The sequence below is a fragment of the Pleurodeles waltl genome, chromosome 2_2 (genome assembly GCF_031143425.1).
Source record: "Pleurodeles waltl isolate 20211129_DDA chromosome 2_2, aPleWal1.hap1.20221129, whole genome shotgun sequence".
NCBI classification, from domain to species: domain Eukaryota; kingdom Metazoa; phylum Chordata; class Amphibia; order Caudata; family Salamandridae; genus Pleurodeles; species Pleurodeles waltl.
Genome location: NC_090439.1, coordinates 64,597,439 through 64,618,934, shown reverse-complemented (window position 1 = coordinate 64,618,934; position 21,496 = coordinate 64,597,439). Strand labels below are relative to the sequence as shown.

The following is a 21,496-nucleotide window of genomic DNA, read 5'->3' as shown; positions in this document are numbered from 1 at the left end:
GGTCACTTGGACAGCGTCGCTGGATTCGAGGGACCTCGCTCGTCGTGCTGAGAGGAGACCCAAGGGACCGGTAATGCAGCTTTTTGGTGCCTGCGGTTGCAGGGGGAAGATTCCGTCGACCCACGGGAGATTTCTTCGGAGCTTCTGGTGCAGAGAGGAGGCAGACTACCCCCACAGCATGCACAAGCAGGAAAACAGTAGAGAAGGCGGCAGGATCAGCGTTACAGAGTTGCAGTAGTAGTCTTTGCTACTATGTTGCAGGTTTGCAGGCTTCCAGCGCGGTCAGCGGTCGTTTCCTTATCAGAAGGTGAAGAGAGAGATGCAGAGGAACTCGGCTGAGCTCATGCATTCGTTATCTAAAGTTTCCCCAGAGACAGAGACCCTAAATAGCCAGAAAAGAGGGTTTGGCTACCTAGGAGAGAGGATAGGCTACTAACACCTGAAGGAGCCTATCAGCAGGAGTCTCTGACGTCACCTGGTGGCACTGGCCACTCAGAGCAGTCCAGTGTGCCAGCAGCACCTCTGTTTCCAAGATGGCAGAGGTCTGGAGCACACTGGAGGAGCTCTGGACACCTCCCAGGGGAGGTGCAGGTCAGGGGAGTGGTCACTCCCCTTTCCTTTGTCCAGTTTCGCGCCAGAGCAGGGGCTAAGGGGTCCCTGAACCGGTGTAGACTGGCTTATGCAGAATTGGGCACATCTGTGCCCAAGAAAGCATTTCCAGAGGCTGGGGGAGGCTACTCCTCCCCTGCCTTCACACCATTTTCCAAAGGGAGAGGGTGTCACACCCTCTCTCAGAGGAAGTTCTTTGTTCTGCCATCCTGGGCCAGGCCTGGCTGGACCCCAGGAGGGCAGCTGCCTGTCTGAGGGGTTGGCAGCAGCAGCAGCTGCAGTGAAACCCCAGGAAGGGCAGTTTGGCAGTACCAGGGTCTGTGCTACAGACCACTGGGATCATGGGATTGTGCCAACTATGCCAGGATGGTATAGAGGGGGCAATTCCATGATCATAGACATGTTACATGGCCATATTCGGAGTTACCATGGTGAAGCTACATATAGGTAGTGACCTATATGTAGTGCACGCGTGTAATGGTGTCCCCGCACTCACAAAGTTCAGGGAATTGGCTCTGAACAATGTGGGGGTACCTTGGCTAGTGCCAGGGTGCCCTCACACTAAGTAACTTTGCACCTAACCTTTACCAGGTAAAGGTTAGACATATAGGTGACTTATAAGTTACTTAAGTGCAGTGTAAAATGGCTGTGAAATAACGTGGACGTTATTTCACTCAGGCTGCAGTGGCAGGCCTGTGTAAGAATTGTCAGAGCTCCCTATGGGTGGCAAAAGAAATGCTGCAGCCCATAGGGATCTCCTGGAACCCCAATACCCTGGGTACCTCAGTACCATATACTAGGGAATTATAAGGGTGTTCCAGTAAGCCAATGTAAATTGGTAAAAATGGTCACTAGCCTGTTAGTGACAATTTGAAAGTAATGAGAGAGCATAACCACTGAGGTTCTGGTTAGCAGAGCCTCAGTGAGACAGTTAGGCACCACACAGGGAACACATACATGCACACCTATGAGCACTGGGGTCCTGTGTGACAGGGTCCCAGTGGCACATACATATAGGCCACAACCTTATGAGCACTGGGGTCCTGACTAGCAGGATCCCAGTGACACATAACAAACATACTGAAAACATAGTGTTTTCACTATGAGCACTGAGGCCTGGCTATCAGGATCCCAGTGAGACAGTGAAAACAGTGACAAACACCCTGACATACACTCACAAACAGGCCAAAAGTGGGGGTAACAAGGCTAGAAAGAGGCTACCTTCTCACACAACCCCCCCCCCCAAACGAAGGACAATAAGGCTAACCTTGGCCAGTTGAGACTTTATTGTCTAAGTGGTGATAAGTAGAGAGTAGCTCTGCAATAGACTGGTTACTCCCTTTATCATCCACTATATGGTTACTTCCCTGTGGGGATGTAAACCACCCTGTTTGAAGTTTTTTAGCTAAGCAACAATGTGAAGATGTATTTTCAGAGTTTCTATCAGTAAGTTTTAGTTTAGAGCAGTGGGAATTGTCCACTGAACCTATTTGTAGTGATGGAAATGCCAGACAGGGATGCTGTCTCAGAAAAGCCATAGCTGGGCAAAAACTTTGTCCATCTGGCTGGAAGAGAGAACAGGGATGCTGTTTCTCTTGAGTTGGAGCAGGGCAGGGATGCTGTCCTATGAGCTCCACACTAGGGCAGGGATGCTGTCCTAAGTGTTGTGAGGTAGTGCAGGGTTTCTGCACTAAAGTTTCTCTGGGAGGGTTGGAGGGATGCTCCATGTTAACTAAAATGGTGCTGTTTTTCTCACCAATGTTAGTTATCCCACAGAGAGGTACTTCCACCTCAGGGAGTCCAGCTTTGCCAGCTGATGATTCCCTTGGAACAGGTGCCACCCCAGGAGAGGTTTCTCCCACCACAGGAATAGTATCCTGAATGGTAGGGTGGTTAGGGGATACTGTGATACCCTTTTTACCTGTTGATGGAGAGGGATCCTGAGTTTTCAGGCCTTCTCTCCTTTGCTTTTTCATTTCACTTGAAATGAGAGGGAACAATTCCTCAGGGATGCCCAGCATGGCTGCATGGGCATAAAACTCTACATCAGCCCAACCTGAGGCCTCTAGGTCATTACCTAAGAGACAGTCTACAGGTAAGCTAGGTGATACCACCACCTGCTTAGGGCCAGTAACTCCACCCCAACTAAACTGAATTATAGCTAAGGGAAGAAACTTAGTGGAGTTATGGACATCAATAATCTTATACTGTTGTCCAATGATGTGTTGTTCAGGAGGCACTAGGTTTTCAGTCACCAAAGTGAAACTGGCACCTGTGTCCCTGTAGGCCAAGGCCTCAACACCATTTATTGAAACTGTCTGCCTGTACTTATCCATTGTAAGGGGACAAGCAGCCAGTGTGGCAAGGCCAATGCCACTAGGTGTGACAGAAACTGTCTTGGGACTGATGACATCAGTTTCCACTATGGACCCATAAGTGAACCCAACTACACCCTTTGCTTGACTGTTGCCAGCAGTCCCACCACTAGTACCACTACTGCTAGGGGCACTAGAGCTTGATGTATTAGTGGTGGTAGGCTCAGGGGGTTTACCTGGACAGGACTTATCCCCTGGCCTATGGCCTCTATTTTTACACACAAAGCACCAAGGCTTTTTAATGTGTGCAGGTTGGGAAGAAGAGGAAGAATTTGTTTTATCCCCACCCTCTGAAGAGTGTTTAAGATTTGAAGTGGGATATTTGGTTTTAACCTTATCCCCATGCTTATCTTGAGATTTTTCACCATCTTTCTTCTTATTGCCATCTTTGTCACCCCCTGTATGAACTTTTCTGTTCACCCTTGTTCTGACCCATTTGTCTGCCTTCTTTCCCAATTCTTGGGGAGAGGTCAGATCAGAGTCTACCAGGTACTGGTGCAACAAATCAGACACACAATTATTAAGTATATGCTCTCTCAGGATTGTGTTATACAGGCTTTCATAATCAGTAACTTTACTGCCATGTAACCACCCCTCCAAGGCCTTCACTGAATGGTCAATGAAATCAACCCAGTCTTGTGAAGACTCCTTTTTGGTCTCTCTGAACTTTATCCTGTACTGTTCAGTGGTTAAGCCATAACCATCCAGGAGTGCATTCTTAAGAACTTGGAAATTATTAGCATCATTTTCTTTCACAGTAAGGAGCCTATCCCTACCTTTTCCACTAAATGATAGCCATAGGATAGCAGCCCACTGCCTTTGAGGGACATCCTGTACAACACAGGCCCTCTCAAGTGCAGCAAACCACTTGTTAATGTCATCCCCCTCCTTATAAGGGGGAACTATCTTGTGCAGATTCCTGGAATCATGCTCTTTTGCAGGATGACTATGGGGAATACTGCTGCTGCCACCATGGGTATCTAAACCCAACTTCTGTCTTTCCTTCTCTACTTCTAAAGACTGTCTATCCAAATCCAGCTGTTGCTTCTTGAGCTTCAGTCTGGTTTGTTCCACTCTCAATCTATTGAGCTCCCTTTCTAACAATCTGTCATCAGGGTGGGTGGGAGGGACATTTCTAGATACAGAGGTATGATGGGAATGAACAGAAGGAGACCTGTCCCTTACAGAGGGCACCCTAACAGCTTGGCTACCAGTATAATGTGAGAGCACACCATTAGTATGGTGTGATTCAACCTCTGTACCAACTATGCTAGACTGTCTAGTAATGGGCAGGCTGAGAAGTTTCTTTCCTGAACCTTTTCCTGGGGGAGTCCCTGGATCAGATTGAGAACCATTAGCTACTTTTTCTACAGATTGGGCACTTATGGCCTTATCCTGTACTCTAAGCATATTAATTAACAGTTCCAAGGCAGGATTCTTCCCTACACTCAAACCTCTCTCTATACAGAGACTCCTTGCTCTTTTCCAGCTAAGGTTGTCATATGCAAGTTTGGACAGTTCAACATTTTTTCCTGTGCCAGACATTTTTTAGAGAGAGTTAAAGTGATAGAAAAAGAGAAAAAAGTTTTCAGAACTTTTTGGAAAGACAGAAAAAACTTTTTAAACTTTTAAGAACTTTTTTGAAAGTTTAGAAGTACTTTTCAGCACTTAGAAAAGAGTGAAAAGAGGAAATGCAAAACTTTTTGGCTATGTGTATATACACTGACCTTGTTTTGTATATTTTTCTCTTATGAAAAGTACAATGACAAGAGTGGTAAGTAGTCTCAAGCACTTATCCCACCACTGCGCAACCAATGTAGGAGGCTGGACTGGCTTGTAGTGAGTACCAAGGGGTACTTGCACCTTGCACCAGGCCCAGTTATCCCTTATTAGTGTATAGGGTGTCTAGCAGCTTAGGCTGATAGATAATGGTAGCTTAGCAGAGCAGCTTAGGCTGAACTAGGAGACGTGTGAAGTTACTACAGTACCACTTAGTGTCATATGCACAATATCATAAGAAAACACAATACACAGTTATACTAAAAATAAAGGTACTTTATTTTTATGACAATATGCCAAAGTATCTTAGAGTGTACCCTCAGTGAGAGGATAGGAAATATACACAAGATATATATACACAATAGCAAAAATATGCAGTATAGTCTTAGAAAACAGTGCAAACAATGTATAGTTACAATAGGATGCAATGGGGAAACATAGGGATAGGGGCAACACAAACCATATACTCCAAAAGTGGAATGTGAACCAAGAATGGACCCCAAACCTATGTGACCTTGTAGAGGGTCGCTGGGACTATTAGAAAATAGTGAGAGTTAGAAAGATAACCCTCCCCAAGACCCTGAAAAGTGAGTGCAAAGTGCACTAAAGTTCCCCTAAGGACAAAATAGTCGTGTTAGAGGAATAATGCAGGAAAGACACAAACCAGCAATGCAACAACTGTGGATTTCCAATCTAGGGTACCTGTGGAACAAGGGGACCAAGTCCAAAAGTCACAAGCAAGTCGGAGATGGGCAGATGCCCAGGAAATGCCAGCTGCGGGTGCAAAGAAGCTTCGACTGGACAGAAGAAGCTGAGGTTTCTGCAGGAACGAAAAGGGCTAGAGACCTCCCCTTTGGTGGACGGATCCCACTCGCCGTGGAGAGTCGTGCAGAAGTGTTTTCCCGCCGGAAGGACGCCAACAAGCCTTGCTACACGCAAATCGTGCGTTTGGCGTTTTTGGACGCTGCTGGGGTCCAGAAGGGACCAGGAGGTCGCAAATTGGACCTGAAGAGAGAGGGGACGTCGAGCAAGACAAAGAGCCCTCACGGAAGCAGGTAGCACCCGGAGAAGTGCCAGAAACAGGCACTACAAGGATGCGTGAAACGGTGCTCGCCGAAGTTGCACAAAGGAGTCCCACGTCGCCGGAGACCAACTTAGAAAGTCGTGCAATGCAGGTTAGAGTGCCGTGGACCCAGGCTTGGCTGTGCACGAAGGATTTCCGCCGGAAGTGCACAGGGGCCGGAGTAGCTTGCAAAGTCGCGGTTCCCAGCAATGCAGCCCAGCGAGGTGAGGCAAGGACTTACCTCCACCAAACTTGGGCTGAAGAGTCACTGGACTCTGGGGGTCACTTGGACAGCGTCGCTGGATTCGAGGGACCTCGCTCGTCGTGCTGAGAGGAGACCCAAGGGACCGGTAATGCAGCTTTTTGGTGCCTGCGGTTGCAGGGGGAAGATTCCGTCGACCCACGGGAGATTTCTTCGGAGCTTCTGGTGCAGAGAGGAGGCAGACTACCCCCACAGCATGCACAAGCAGGAAAACAGTAGAGAAGGCGGCAGGATCAGCGTTACAGAGTTGCAGTAGTAGTCTTTGCTACTATGTTGCAGGTTTGCAGGCTTCCAGCGCGGTCAGCGGTCGTTTCCTTATCAGAAGGTGAAGAGAGAGATGCAGAGGAACTCGGCTGAGCTCATGCATTCGTTATCTAAAGTTTCCCCAGAGACAGAGACCCTAAATAGCCAGAAAAGAGGGTTTGGCTACCTAGGAGAGAGGATAGGCTACTAACACCTGAAGGAGCCTATCAGCAGGAGTCTCTGACGTCACCTGGTGGCACTGGCCACTCAGAGCAGTCCAGTGTGCCAGCAGCACCTCTGTTTCCAAGATGGCAGAGGTCTGGAGCACACTGGAGGAGCTCTGGACACCTCCCAGGGGAGGTGCAGGTCAGGGGAGTGGTCACTCCCCTTTCCTTTGTCCAGTTTCGCGCCAGAGCAGGGTCTAAGGGGTCCCTGAACCGGTGTAGACTGGCTTATGCAGAATTGGGCACATCTGTGCCCAAGAAAGCATTTCCAGAGGCTGGGGGAGGCTACTCCTCCCCTGCCTTCACACCATTTTCCAAAGGGAGAGGGTGTCACACCCTCTCTCAGAGGAAGTTCTTTGTTCTGCCATCCTGGGCCAGGCCTGGCTGGACCCCAGGAGGGCAGCTGCCTGTCTGAGGGGTTGGCAGCAGCAGCAGCTGCAGTGAAACCCCAGGAAGGGCAGTTTGGCAGTACCAGGGTCTGTGCTACAGACCACTGGGATCATGGGATTGTGCCAACTATGCCAGGATGGTATAGAGGGGGCAATTCCATGATCATAGACATGTTACATGGCCATATTCGGAGTTACCATGGTGAAGCTACATATAGGTAGTGACCTATATGTAGTGCACGCGTGTAATGGTGTCCCCGCACTCACAAAGTTCAGGGAATTGGCTCTGAACAATGTGGGGGCACCTTGGCTAGTGCCAGGGTGCCCTCACACTAAGTAACTTTGCACCTAACCTTTACCAGGTAAAGGTTAGACATATAGGTGACTTATAAGTTACTTAAGTGCAGTGTAAAATGGCTGTGAAATAACGTGGACGTTATTTCACTCAGGCTGCAGTGGCAGGCCTGTGTAAGAATTGACAGAGCTCCCTATGGGTGGCAAAAGAAATGCTGCAGCCCATAGGGATCTCCTGGAACCCCAATACCCTGGGTACCTCAGTACCATATACTAGGGAATTATAAGGGTGTTCCAGTAAGCCAATGTAAATTGGTAAAAATGGTCACTAGCCTGTTAGTGACAATTTGAAAGTAATGAGAGAGCATAACCACTGAGGTTCTGGTTAGCAGAGCCTCAGTGAGACAGTTAGGCACCACACAGGGAACACATACATGCACACCTATGAGCACTGGGGTCCTGTGTGACAGGGTCCCAGTGGCACATACATATAGGCCACAACCTTATGAGCACTGGGGTCCTGACTAGCAGGATCCCAGTGACACATAACAAACTTACTAAAAACATAGTGTTTTCACTATGAGCACTGAGGCCTGGCTATCAGGATCCCAGTGAGACAGTGAAAACAGTGACAAACACCCTGACATACACTCACAAACAGGCCAAAAGTGGGGGTAACAAGGCTAGAAAGAGGCTACCTTCTCACACATAGTGACAGCCCTCACAGAGCTCACCTCCAAGAAAATGCCCAAGAAGGTAAACTGGACTGTAGAATGCCAACTGGCCTTTGACACCCTGAAACAAGCAATGTGCACAGCACCAGTTCTAAAAGCTCCAGATTACTCCAAGCAGTTCATTGTGCAGACAGATGCCTCTGAACATGGGATGGGGCAGTTTTGTCCCAAACAAATGATGATGGCCTTGACCAGCCTGTTGCTTTCATTAGCAGGAGGTTACTCCCCAGGGAGCAGCATTGGAGTGCCATTGAGAGGGAGGCATTTGCTATGGTTTGGTCCCTGAAGAAGCTGAGACCATACCTCTTTGGTACTCACTTTGTAGTTCAAACTGACCACAGACCTCTCAGATGGCTGATGCAAATGAAAGGTGAAAATCCAAAACTGTTGAGGTGGTCCATCTCCCTACAGGTAATGGACTTTATAGTGGAACACAGACTTGGGACTGCCCATGCCAATGCAGATGGCCTTTCCAGGTTCTTCCACTTAGAAAATGAAGACTCTCTTGGGAAAGGTTAGTCTCATCCTCTTTCGTTTGGGGGGGGGGGGGGCTTGTGTAAGGAAATGCCTCCTTGGCATGGTTACCCCCTGACTTCTTGCCTTTGCTGATGCTATGTTTTGATTTGAAAGTGTGCTGAGGCCTGCTAACCAGGCCCCAGCACCAGTGTTCTTTCCCTAACCTGTACTTTTGTTTACACAATTGGCACACCCTGGCATCCAGGTAAGTCCCTTGTAACTGGTACCCCTGATACCAAGGGCCCTGATGCCAGAGAAGGTCTCTAAGGGCTGCAGCATATCTTATGCCACCCTGGGGACCCCTCACACAGCACAGACACACTGCTTGCCAGCTTGTGTGTGCTGGTGAGGACAAAACGAGTAAGTCGACATGGCACTCCCCTCAGGGTGCCATGCCAACCTCACACTGCCTATGCAGTATAGATAAGTCACCCCTCTAGCAGGCCTTACAGCCCTAAGGCAGGGTGCACTATACCATAGGTGAGGGTACCAGTGCATGAGCACTGTGCCCCTACAGTGTCAAAGCAAAACCTTAGACATTGTAAGTGCAGGGTAGCCATAAGAGTATATGGTCTGGGAGTCTGTCAAACACGAACTCCACAGCACCACAATGGCTACACTGAAAACTGGGAAGTTTGGTATCAAACTTCTCAGCACAATAAATGCACACTGATGCCAGTGTACATTTTATTGTAACATACACCCCAGAGGGCACCTTAGAGGTGCCCCCTGAAACCTTAACCAACTACCCGTGTAGGCTGACTGGTTTTAGCAGCCTGCCCCACTCGGGACATGTTGCTGACCACATGGGGAGAGTGCCTTTGTCACTCTGTGGCTAGTAACAAACCCTGCACTGGGTGGAGATGCTTATCACCTCCCCCTTGCAGGAGCTGTAACACCTGGCGGTGAGCCTCAAAGGCTCACCCCCTTTGTTACAGCATCACAGGGCATTCCACCTAGTGGAGTTGCCCGCCCCCTCCGGCCACGGCCCCACTTTTGGCGGCAAGACCGGAGGAGATAATGAGAAAAACAAGGAGGAGTCACTGGCCAGTCAGGACAGCCCCTAAGGCAACCTGAGCTGAAGTGACTCTGACTTTTAGGAATCCTCCATCTTGCAGATGGAGGATCCCCCCAATAGGGATAGGAATGTGACACCCTCCCCTTGGGAGGAGGCACAAAGAGGGTGTAGCCACCCTCGGGCTAGTAGCCATTGGCTACTGCCCTCCCTGACCTAAACACACCCCTAAATTCTGTATTTAGGGGCTCCCCTGAACCTAGGAATGCAGATTCCTGCAACCTAAGAAGAAGAGGACTGCTAAGCTGAAAAACCCTGCAGAGAAGACGGAGACACCAACTGCTTTGGCCCCAGCTCTACCGGCCTGTCTCCCCACTTCTAAAGACACTGCTCCAGCGACGCTTTCCCCAGGGACCAGCGACCTCTGAATCCTCAGAGGACTGCCCTGCTCTAGAAGGACCAAGAAACTCCAGAGGACAGCGGCTCTGTTCACCCAAGACTGCAACTTTGTTTCCAAAGGAGCAACTTTAAAACAACTGCGTTTCCCGCCGGAAGCGTGAGACTTGCTACTCTGCACCCGATGCCCCCGGCTCGACTTGTGGAGAAGCAACACTTCAGGGAGGACTCCCCGGCGACTACGAGACTGTGAGTAGCCAGAGTTGCCCCCCGAGCCCCCACAGCGACGCCTGCAGAGGGAATCCCGAGGCTCCCCCTGACCGCGACTGCCTGACTCTCAGATCCCGACGCCTGGAAAAGACTCTGCACCAGCAGCCCCCAGGACCTGAAAGATCGGAACTCCAGTGCAGGAGTGACCCCCAGGAGGCCCTCTCCCTTGCCCAGGTGGTGGCTACCCCAAAGAGCCCCCCCCCCTTGCCTGCTTGCATCGCTGAAGAGACCCCTTGGTCTCCCATTGATTTCAACGACAAACCCGACGCGTGTTTGCACACTGCACCCGGCCGCCCCCGTGCTGCTGAGGGTGTACCTTCTGTGCTAACTTGTGTCCCCCCCGGTGCCCTACAAAACCCCCCTGGTCTGCCCTCCGAAGACGCGGGTACTTACCTGCTGGCAGACTGGAACCGGGGCACCCCCTTCTCCATTGAAGCCTATGCGTTTTGGGCCCCTCTTTGACCTCTGCCCCTGACCGGCCCTGAGCTGCTGGTGTGGTAACTTTGGGGTTGTTCTGAACCCCCAACGGTGGGCTACCTTGGACCCAAACTTGAACCCCGTAGGTGGTTTACTTACCTGTAAGAACTAACAAACTCTTACTCCCCCTAGGAACTGTGAAAATTGCACTGTGTCTAGTTTTAAAATAGCTATATGTGATTTATTTGAAAAGTATATATGCTATTGTGATTATTCAAAGTTCCTAAAGTACTTACCTGCAATACCTTTCATTTGAAGTATTACATGTAAAATTTGAACCTGTGATTCTTAAAATAAACTAAGAAAATATATTTTCTTATACAAAAACCTATTGGCCTGGAATTATCTCTGAGTGTGTGTTCCTCATTTGTTGCCTGTGTGTGTACAACAAATGCTTAACACTACTCCTTTGATAAGCCTACTGCTCGACCACACTACCACAAAATAGAGCATTAGTATTATCTCTTTTTGCCACTATCTTACCTCTAAGGGGAACCCTTGGACTCTGTGCATACTATTCCTTACTTTGAAATAGTGCATACAGAGCCAACTTCCTACAACAAGCCTCACCAAACTGAACCCATTTGGCTACACCTGAGCATGATAGGGTCACATCTTGGTCTGACATTGTGCAAACATTTCAACAACATCTCAAGCAAGTATACAATGCAGACCCGGGTATAGGCTCACAGCACACTAAGATCGCTGAGGCCTTGGATGCTCCACTGGAAATAGGAGAGCTCAGAACTGCATTGCGAGCGCTTCTGCCATTGAAGGCCACCCAAAGTGACAGCTTTCAACCTGACCTTTTTCAAGCATTCTCTGAAACTCTGACACTGAGTCTCCTGGAGGTCTTTTTTAAGGCCCAAGATACTGGCATCCTACCGCAGCCCCTGAGAGAGGGTGAAAAATGTATACTCCTTAAACCAGGCAGAGATGAGGCTGACCTTTCCGTGTATAGGCCCCCCACGATGGTAAACTCAGGCACGAAAATTATTTGTAAGGCACTTGCCTCTCAGTTGACAGTACATATGTCTTTCCTCGTGCATGAAGTTCAATGCGGCTTTATACCGTGATGAAATACCTGTAAGAATTTGAGGTGTTCAGACTGGGGCTCCCTGGTAGTAGCCCTGCATATCATGGATTTTGGTGCTCAGTTCCACGGGTGGCTGTGTCTGCTCTAGAATGAGCCTCAAGCCAGGGTGTCTGTGGGATGTTTTCGTTCAAGAACGTGGACGTTGGGTCGAGGAAAACGCCAGGGTTGCTCACTCTTCCTGCTCCTGTTCATGCTTGCGATAGAGCCATTCGCGATATGGGTACATCAGGAATTGCAAGAGTGGGGCATATGATCGGGAGATGTCTGTTATATCACCTCACTATACGCTGATGATGCCCTGTTTTATTTGTCCTCCCCCCAAGTTGCAGTACCACGCTGCTTCAACTGTTGGAGGGGTTCAGGAATCTCTCCGGGCTTTGGCTCAGCCATGCCAAATATTTCTTGTTCCCTCTCGCCCCTCTGGCCAGAACATCATCAGAACAATTCCCTGATATTGGTCTGCGTTGGGAAATGTCCTAGTTTAGCTACCTGGGAATTAGAGTAGCGCAATCCCGGAAACTCCAGCTCAGCCTTAATGTGTATAAGGTAGTTTGGGGACTGAAATCTTAGGTCCTGTTTTGGGGCACTTTACCCCTATCACTGATGGGCTGCTTGGGCCTAGCTAAGATGGTCCTGCTCCCTAGATGTCTGTATGTGTTACAAAATTCACTGACCCCCTTCCCGGCAATGGCTTTTCAACAATTAGACGCCATATTTTTGTTCCTCCTATGAGTGTAGTAGGACTCTTACCATGTAGATAAGACTGCTGGTTTCAGGCGGCAGCACCACCGCATGTTGGGGACTGAGTTGATCCCACACCGTCTGGTAGCTGCCGGCCTAACACTTTAGGCAGCACCTCACCCCAAACGTAGAAAGTAAGGGTGATTTGTGTCAGCCTGAAGCATGTCACTCTGACGTCTCAGGGAAGTTGTGGTTGACAGATCCTGCCCCCTCTCTCTTGTTTGCACAGGTCTCTCACACACACAGGCAGACAAAAGATGCAGGACAGTTTTCAAAGCATTTATTGAAAAGACTGCAATCTATGATAAAATATATTAGCTACGATTATTAAGAAGACGAAAATTAGCCCAGTCAGAATTCTTACCATGAATGGAAAGCAAATAAGCAATCCCAGCATATTGGAATAAACATGTGCCCAAAGATTCCTACCTACACTTTCTAGTTTCTATAAAAGACCATAGCACTGATAGCTCCTCTCTGCCTGTATTTAGTCCAAGGAAGGAACACCCACCCCCATACCTGAAACAGGGGTCTGCCCACCGTCTCCTTGCTTGGCTGTGGAGACAAGGCTGAGGTCAGCAAAGTGGCGAAGAAGTGGCATACATCATAGGATGGATTCTCTGGCTGGAATTACCTCTTTAACCTTCTATGGCCTGTATGATGTTCGTATAAGAAAATGTGTTGTCTTCTGAGGAACAGGCCTCATCCGATCATGTGTCTAAGTGTTGAGGCTGGCTGTACACTCTTGTGGCGGCCGTACTAGACAGATTATCATGTACAGCATTGGGCAGAGGTACACAGTGAAATGTGGAATGAAAGTAATAACAACACTTTCTCAGAATAGGCACTAAAAGCATGCTAAAATGTATTAAAATTAATAAATGGAAATAGAGCATGTAAGTGGGTAACAGGGCATAGGCCTTAGGCCTAGGTTAAAATATGTGTGCCCAAACAAGAATCTAAAAATGAACTCACAACATGAGTAGGTGGGTTTAGCACGGTGGCCCTGTCGACTTTGACAAGACAGTATGAGGAAAGAGGGCTGGAGGTTCTGCAACTCGTTTTATACTATTTTGTGACTCAGTTGCAACATTTGCAGCCCGATGGCTGGATCCGACACATGGCCAGTCTCTGATACAGGTTTTTTTCGGACCATGCTGGAGGGGGCCCAGTTTCATCGAGAATTCTGAATCTAGATTCTGAAACCTGTCTGAGGGATAATGGAGAATATTTCCTTTCAGCTGTGGTGTGATGGTGGGTGCAAACTATTTGGTTATTTGTACCCAGGCAAGACCTTTATTTCATTTGTGGTGGTCTGACATTTTCTACATCATTTAGGACTGGCAGACATAGCTAGGGAAGCCTGGGCCTCTAACCCTGCAGCTCTCCAACCTACAGACACTCTCGGGGTGCTTGTAACTTTCAGTGGAGGCGTCATTTGATCTCGCTGTTATGTAAGGCCATGTGTTCCAATGCTGTGGGCCCACTGCCGCTGTCAGCCTGGGACACTGATTTGGATACTCCACTTGATGAGGGGGTTGGACCCAAGTCAGTGGCTTTACACATAGTTTCGTGTAATGCCTGATTTGAATTGGCTCACTACACTTTTTTACACAGTACTTACCTTACCCCCAAGGCGTGCACCGTATGTTCTCCCCTCGGTCAGACACTTGTCCCAGATGCGGTCCTGATGGGGTGCATTTCTTACACTTAGCCTGGTATTGTCAGGAGGTACAGAGCTGCTGGACCCAGGTGGTAGCGGAGACAAAGAGGACTGTATGTTTACATCTTGAACTCTCACCACAGTGCTGTCTGCTGGGTAATGTCAAACATCCTAAGAGTAGAAAGATGGCATACTAATTTTTACACTTGACTCTAGTCCTGGCCAGATGTGGAATCGCAATAACATGGATAGGACAGAGGACATCTGATTTTAATCATCGACTTAGTGATGTATTGGAATGGTCCATACCTGAGGAGTCGCATATCAGGCTCATCAGGCAAGGCTATAAAGCAGTGGATGATCTTACTGTGTGGAAATATTTGTGTGAAATATTCTTAGATCCAGATGCTGCAATGGACTCCTCGCATGGTGTGGGTGTTGATGATGGAGAGAGCGTAGGGGCAGAAGAAGATGAGGATGGTGAACCCCCAGGAAGTCACTGGGTCCTAACAGTTGTATGTGCAAAATCAGGAGGTCATAAGTTTGGGGACTCAGAAAATGTTTATGGCTTGTTGATTGGACAACATTATATTCCCCCCAACCATTCGTGCTATACCGTACAATTACTTTCCTAACTTTTACTGCTGTGTTGTTTACAATAAAACTAAAAATAAAGGTTTAAGAAAAAAAAGGATAAAGTGCGGAAGTGAGTCATTTTTATTTCTTTCTGAAGGGACCATTATTTTGTAACTTTGTTATACAAGGTAGCAGCAAGAAAGACTGATCTGCAGATATTCTTTTTTTTTTTTTTAGGAATGCCAGTAAAATATTGTGTCTTCTTTTTTGTTTCCTCCAGTTTTGTGTGCTCTACTTGAAGGTACAGGAGTTAGAAGCATGTTTTATGTCTGATATAATTATTTTCTGCACCAGAGAATCTAGAAATAATAAAATCATATTTGATCTTTTGCCAGTGTTTAATTCTTACTCTGATTGGTAAAATAGCTGGATCATAAGTATCTTGGACAATACGTACTATCACATTGACCCACTGACATTTACTTGGCAAAACCCTTTGATACATCACACCCCTTTTCTAATAAGTCAGGGTTCTTAGCAGGCCACCTGCTTAGCATCCTAGGTTTTTAACATTCAAGATAAGAAGTAGTGACATGTACCTGTTAAAAGAGGGCTGTCACCATGTGCATGGGATAGTGGTCAAAACATGACAAGACATTACACACACCAACAAATTCATGAGGTTTTTAAGTGTGACACTTTCAGCTAATCCTGACTTTTTACCGAACTGTACTTGACTGCTAAAGTTCTTTAACTCACAGTTACAATGTTAACATCAAAGGTTCCGGACTACAATGAGATGCCTGTTAAAGCGTCTGACTGATGTAAAGTGAGGCATTTGCCATGAAGACACCTGGCAGCTATGAATGTCTGTACAAAAGCAGCACTACCATAATGTAGTCAGACAACGAATGGAGAAGTAGCAAGCAGGCTTAAAGCATTAAATTGCAGGTGTTTTAGAACGCATGGCTACAACTTAATCAGGTGTAATTCGAGATTTTAAACATTTCACAAGCTACTGTGCTGTAGGCAAGGTTGTCCACCCCTACTATGTCATAATATTCAGTAAGGGGTAGGTGAATGACCATCAACTGTGTCCAGAAATGTGGTTATTAAAACATTTGAATATATCACATATGTTTTAATCCATTAATAGTCGTGTAAACCCGAGTCCTGACAGAGTAAGTTTGAGAGGTAATAAAATGTGAGAGGGGTAATGAGATGTGAGTGCGCTTAAAACAATCTAACCTGAGTCCATTTGACACTGTCAATGGGAAGCCACTACATACCCTCATTTCTTCCCCTTTAAAGTAAATATATGCCTTATAAAAATCACTGTAAACAAACATGTTTTGAAACATTGAAAACTGATTTTTGTCCTTTTTTGGGGGGCCTGGAAAATATCACTGAAAACCACAAAAAATAAACAGTGAAACTAGGACAGTCTAGATGTACCTCTGGTTTGGGTCCGCCCACATATCCCTTTTGAAGAGTCACCATTGGTGTACAGAAATGCTACTCACACAAATTATGCCAAGATTACCTTAGTTTCTTATGGAACATCACCAGTGACTACTTATGTGCTTTTGCCGGTGCATCAGTTACATGCTTAGAGCAGATCTTGAATAAATAGCCCTTTTGTTTGGGTGGTGCCACTTACACGTGCATTTGTTATTATATTTATATAGAGGTACCGTAATTGTATTTTTAGTTGGAAGGAAGGTTTCCTTTATGAAAATGTAAAATTCCCTCAGACAGCACCACAAAAAAGCAGCAAAGTAGATAAAGTAATCTGACCTGTTTGTTTAAAGCTAACAGCTAGCGCCTTTCCTTTTAATCAGATCTATGGATGTCAAAGTGCCCAAGTGAAACCCCAGTCTCTTGTATTTTTGGCCCGTGTTTACATTCAGTTGAATGTGTTACATCATCGAAATTACCACCATGTTTAAAGTCTGTCTGTTTGTTTTTTCTAGGGAGTTGCTGAGAGCCTGTTCTTTGTGGAGCATGATCAACTAGAAGAACACATCGGAGAGGGGAAAAGCCACCAGAATGCACACGAAGCAGCCTTTGTCAAAGCCCTTTGTCGTTACTTCTTATGCCAGGGGTACATGCCCTCACAGATCACTGTGCTTACCACCTATAGTGCGCAGCTGTTCTGCTTGAAGAGTTTGATGCCCAAGAACCAGTTTGAGGGTGTCAGAGTGTGTGTGGTGGACAAGTACCAAGGGGAAGAGAATGATATCATCATCCTTTCGCTAGTGAGGAGTAATCCTGAGGGAAGGGTTGGCTTTCTGTCGATCCCAAACCGAGTCTGTGTAGCATTGTCAAGGGCCAAAAAAGGTTTATTTTGCATCGGAAATATGCAGATGCTCTCCGCGGTACCACTGTGGCGAAATATCATTGAAGTACTCAAGTCAAACGGCCAAATAGGAAAGGAATTGAAGCTGGTCTGTGAAAACCACCCAAAGAACATTTGCTATGTATCAAAGGCAGAGGATTTTGCCAGCGTTCCAGAAGGAGGGTGCCTTGAAGCGTGCGAATATCGCCTTGAATGCGGCCATGCTTGCACACTGGTTTGCCACCCTTATGATCCGGAGCACAAAAAGTTTAAATGTATGAAACCCTGTGAAAAGATCCTATGTGATAATGGGCACAAGTGTAAGAAACTCTGCTGCGAGCGCTGCGGAAGCTGCAAGGAGCTGGTGGAAAAGGAAATCCCTAAGTGTGGACATGTTCAAACCGTTCCTTGTTCTGTAGAGCCCAGCACCTTTGCTTGTCAAGAACCATGCGCGAAAACGCTTTCCTGTGGTCACAAATGTGTCCGTACTTGTGGGGGCGCCTGTACCCGGGACTGCCCAGCGATTGTTACGGTAGAATTGGAGTGCGGCCACAGTAGGTCGCTCATGTGCCACAAACAAAAGGAATCCGAACGTACAGGTAGTAAGATACCTTGCTTTGCAAAGTGTCCTGACGTTTTGGAATGTGGCCACATGTGTTCCGGCAGTTGCAGCGAGTGTGCTCAAGGGGAACAGCACATTGCCTGCGCTAAACAGTGTGACCACGTTCTCTTTTGCTCTCACCAGTGTGAAGGCAAATGCTCTACAAGTTGCGCCTGTTGCCTTCGCGTCTGTGAGAACAAATGTTTCCACATGAAATGTTCAGGTAAGTGCAGTGAACCGTGCACTCCCTGCACCAAACCCTGTGGGTGGATATGCCCACATGCCGCCTGCACTAAGCTATGTTGGGAACCTTGTGACCGGGAACCCTGTGACATGCCCTGCAGTAAAAAACTGCGCGCGTGCGGTCATCCCTGCATTGGTTTCTGTGGCGAACCATGCCCCAAGCTATGTAGGGAGTGCAACCACGACGAGGTAAGTGAATTATTTTTTGGGAAAGAAGCCGACCCAGAGTCTCGCTTTATCCAGCTGAGGGATTGTCGGCATATTTTCGAAGTCTCTGGTTTCACCCAGTGGATTGATCAGCAGGAAAACGATGACGTCGTCAAGTTAAAAACCTGCCCCAAATGCCTAGTCCCCATACGCCAAAACCTACGCTATGGCGCAAAAATCAAGGAGACGCTGTCTGACATTGAAACTGTGAAGAGGAAGATTATACAGTCATGGGTCCATGAGTTAGAAAAGTTCCTTGACGACAATAAAAACGTTTTGCAGTTCTCTTTTTGGACAAATGCAGTCCTTGAGGAACTTATGAACCCCCATATCACCATACGTGGCATAATTCTCATCACCCAGAAGCTGAACAGTTTATGGAAGATAGGCAGTATTAAAGAAGCAGCAGCACAGCTACCTCCCAATTACCAGAGGGAAGTGAACGCTAAAATTAAACCTCTAAGTAAACTAATTGAAGATGCCACTAGAACATCAGATATTTTGCGAGAGAGCGATGCACTAGTCGGCCTTGCCCATTTGACCGAGCGTCTGTACGCACGAGGCCCGCTGCCAGATGCCTCTCCATTGATGCTGAAGCTGCGACGTCTCTACCTAAGAGATGAAAGTGAAATCAAAGCACAGCGTCCCTCAGTGCTAGAGATTGTGGCTGCGGTGCAACATGACAAATGTACACTTGACACAACCCTGCTGAGGCAAGATCAGTGGCGCAAATGCGCTAGCGGGCACATTTACAATTTCCAGAAGGTCGAATCCAAGGCACCTGTTTGCCCGCAATGCAGCTCTTCCATAAAGGATCAAGATGACAACTCAGAGGAGTTGAACAGTACAATATAAAGTCTATAATCAAGAAAGACCTATATTGAACTCTCAGATTGGCCCCCATTTGAATAACTGAGCAAAGGTTTGAGGAAAGAGATTTAGAGGGAAAAAAGCCTCCACAGGCACTGAAAATTGAGGTAGAATATTTTGGCAGATTTCGAAGCTGTATCATGTTAAATATTTCGATAATAGCAGTTGTTTAAATCATTTCTTTAGATCCTACTTTGACATTACAGATCATTGCTTTTAGACTTATTGTGAGCTATGACTGGCATTTGTTAGCCTTTTCATAGAGATTCCTGATTGTGAGTTGTGAAAGACGAGAAACGTGTTTGTATTAGTTTCTTGATACTGAGGACCAGCATCCCAAAGTTGACTTTAATTCCTATAATTTAAAAGCCGTTGAGGGTGTATCTAGTCCCTGAGTTCAATAAAAGTGTATAAAATCGTGTAAAGTTATGCTACCACAAACATGCTAATAGGTTCACAGTAATAATGAATAATGGCAATCTTCAATCTGAAAATGCACAGCATAATTGCAGAACATCCTCCATGGCAACATTGAAGATATCTTGCTAAAACATTGTGCACCTGAAGAATTTTATCTGATACTTTCTTCAGGAGGGTCAGACTCCTAATTTTGTAGGACGTTTGACATTCTGCGGTGCATATTTTTATGCATAAGGAAGGGGCAGGAGAAAATCTTCAGGCAACATCAGTATGAGATGATTGACCCCGTAGAGAGGGCTGGCTATGAAGCAGAATACTTGTCCACTTGTCTTCCCTTTGCTACAGACTCTGACATTCTATTTTGATTTTTTTTTCTAGTAGAGTGAGCTATATATCTACAGCTATTACTTCCAAGGGGTGACTTAGTATCTTGTATAAATGCCTGACAAAGGAATTAAGTAAAGTAAGCCACTTGACAGGATGTGACTGTTAAACACCCATTCCCTTAGGAGTACTGAGTGGTGACCTGTGTGTATGTGTCTGTCTGTCTGTCTTAAATTGCCTGTTGCTGAAACAGCTGTGCTTCTGCATGTGGGATGACTGGTATACATTCTAATCTAATGATTGAGATGATGCACCTCCCATGTACTTTTGATTTGTAATTCCAAGATATTTTCCACTATTAGAATATATTGAATATGCCTGCTACAGTGCATATGGGGGGAAGGAAAGTTTTACACAATTTCCTTCTAAAACATTTTTAAAGGCAGGACTTGCAAAACGTTGTATTGATTAGCATTGTGTAAAATCGAAGTGTCTGCATCCTGAAGAGCAAATAATGTAATGCATAGAAAAATACAGGGCACTGTGCTATGCTTACCTACTTGTTATATACAGTACGTTTCATGAAATCAATAAAGATTAAACATTCCAATGTATACGGATTAGAGTTGTCAAGTTTGATTTATTTGTTTTCTAATTTTTAATCCTGGGAAATTGTTTTATGGGGCTAAAATTACAAGTCAGCAAATTGAAATGTACAAGATGCATGTTTTTGCAGGGTCTCATTGCTTTGATATACAACATTTATGAAGAACATGAGGGCTTGTGAGTCACTGTATCTGGTAGAGATATCTAGTTGCAGATTTCTTACCTTAGAGTTTCCTCCAGGGGTCAGACTGGATCTCAAGATTTTTCTCGAGCAGTACCCATGTGTGTCGTTAGGTGGCATCGATCGGCTCCGCATCTGTCATTGGTGTAGCCCTCTCTGGATATGACGTAGTAGGTCCTATAAAGGATCCTACTTTGTATTAGTTTCTTGATACTCAGGACCAGTGCACTGAGGTCACTACTTTTCTTTCCGTGCCAGCCAGTGCTGATCCGAAGAGAGTTACCCCTCAGTTATTTTTTGACTGGCCTTTTTGACTTTTTGTAAAAGTTTTTCCAAGTTGTTAACTCCTGGTGCGTCGAGGATGTCATCTATGAAGACCGAGTGCAAGCCCTGTGGATCCTCTCATCAGGCAATTTCTGTGATGGATCTGCACCACATGTGCCTTTGGTGTTTGGAGCACGACCATGACCTGAAGTCGTGCTCTGAGTGTCAGGCCATGCATCCGAAGGCTTTGAGGGGGTAATCCCTGAAGTTGATGGCAGCCCAATGCTCAACTCGTTTCAAATCAAGGTCCCAGTTGAGAGGAAGGTCCCAGGAGCAGTTGCAGTGTCCTCCATCATTGCCGTCCCACTCCAAGTCCTCGGGAGGATCGGTTATGTCGAGGCACAAGAAGATATCAAAGAAAGTGAAACATTCTTCGACTTCACCTTGTCTGTCAGCTGATGAGATGATGGAGCAGGAGCATACCGTTCTAGGCATCCATCTATGGAGCCTGCATCTGGGCCAACTCTGTGCCTCACTGAGTTTCCGGGAGCTGGAGTGACCACTGTCCATCTAAAAGAAGTTCATGAGGCCATGCGCCTAATTTTGGGCAGTTTGACACCACTGGAGTGGCTCTGGGCCCTGCAGAATTGGAAGTGGTCCTTTTGGGTTCCGCACCAACGGCTTCGGCTCCAAGGAACACCCATAGATCCATGCTTGGAT

The 21,496-nt window shown here is 46.7% G+C and overlaps 1 protein-coding gene across 3 annotated transcripts in view; it reads left to right on the top strand.

The window, feature by feature from the left end:
• Positions 1 to 20,339, top strand: part of LOC138280126 (NFX1-type zinc finger-containing protein 1-like) — a 1,298,750-nt gene extending 1,278,411 nt beyond the window's left edge. For all 3 annotated transcript variants that reach the window (XM_069219456.1, XM_069219457.1, XM_069219458.1), the window contains one exon: positions 16,696 to 20,339. In XM_069219456.1, coding sequence (XP_069075557.1) covers positions 16,696 to 18,966 — 2,271 coding nt within the window. In that variant the 3' untranslated portion in view covers positions 18,967 to 20,339. The remainder of the gene's footprint in view (positions 1 to 16,695) is intronic.
• The last annotated feature ends 1,157 nt before the right edge of the window (positions 20,340 to 21,496 follow it).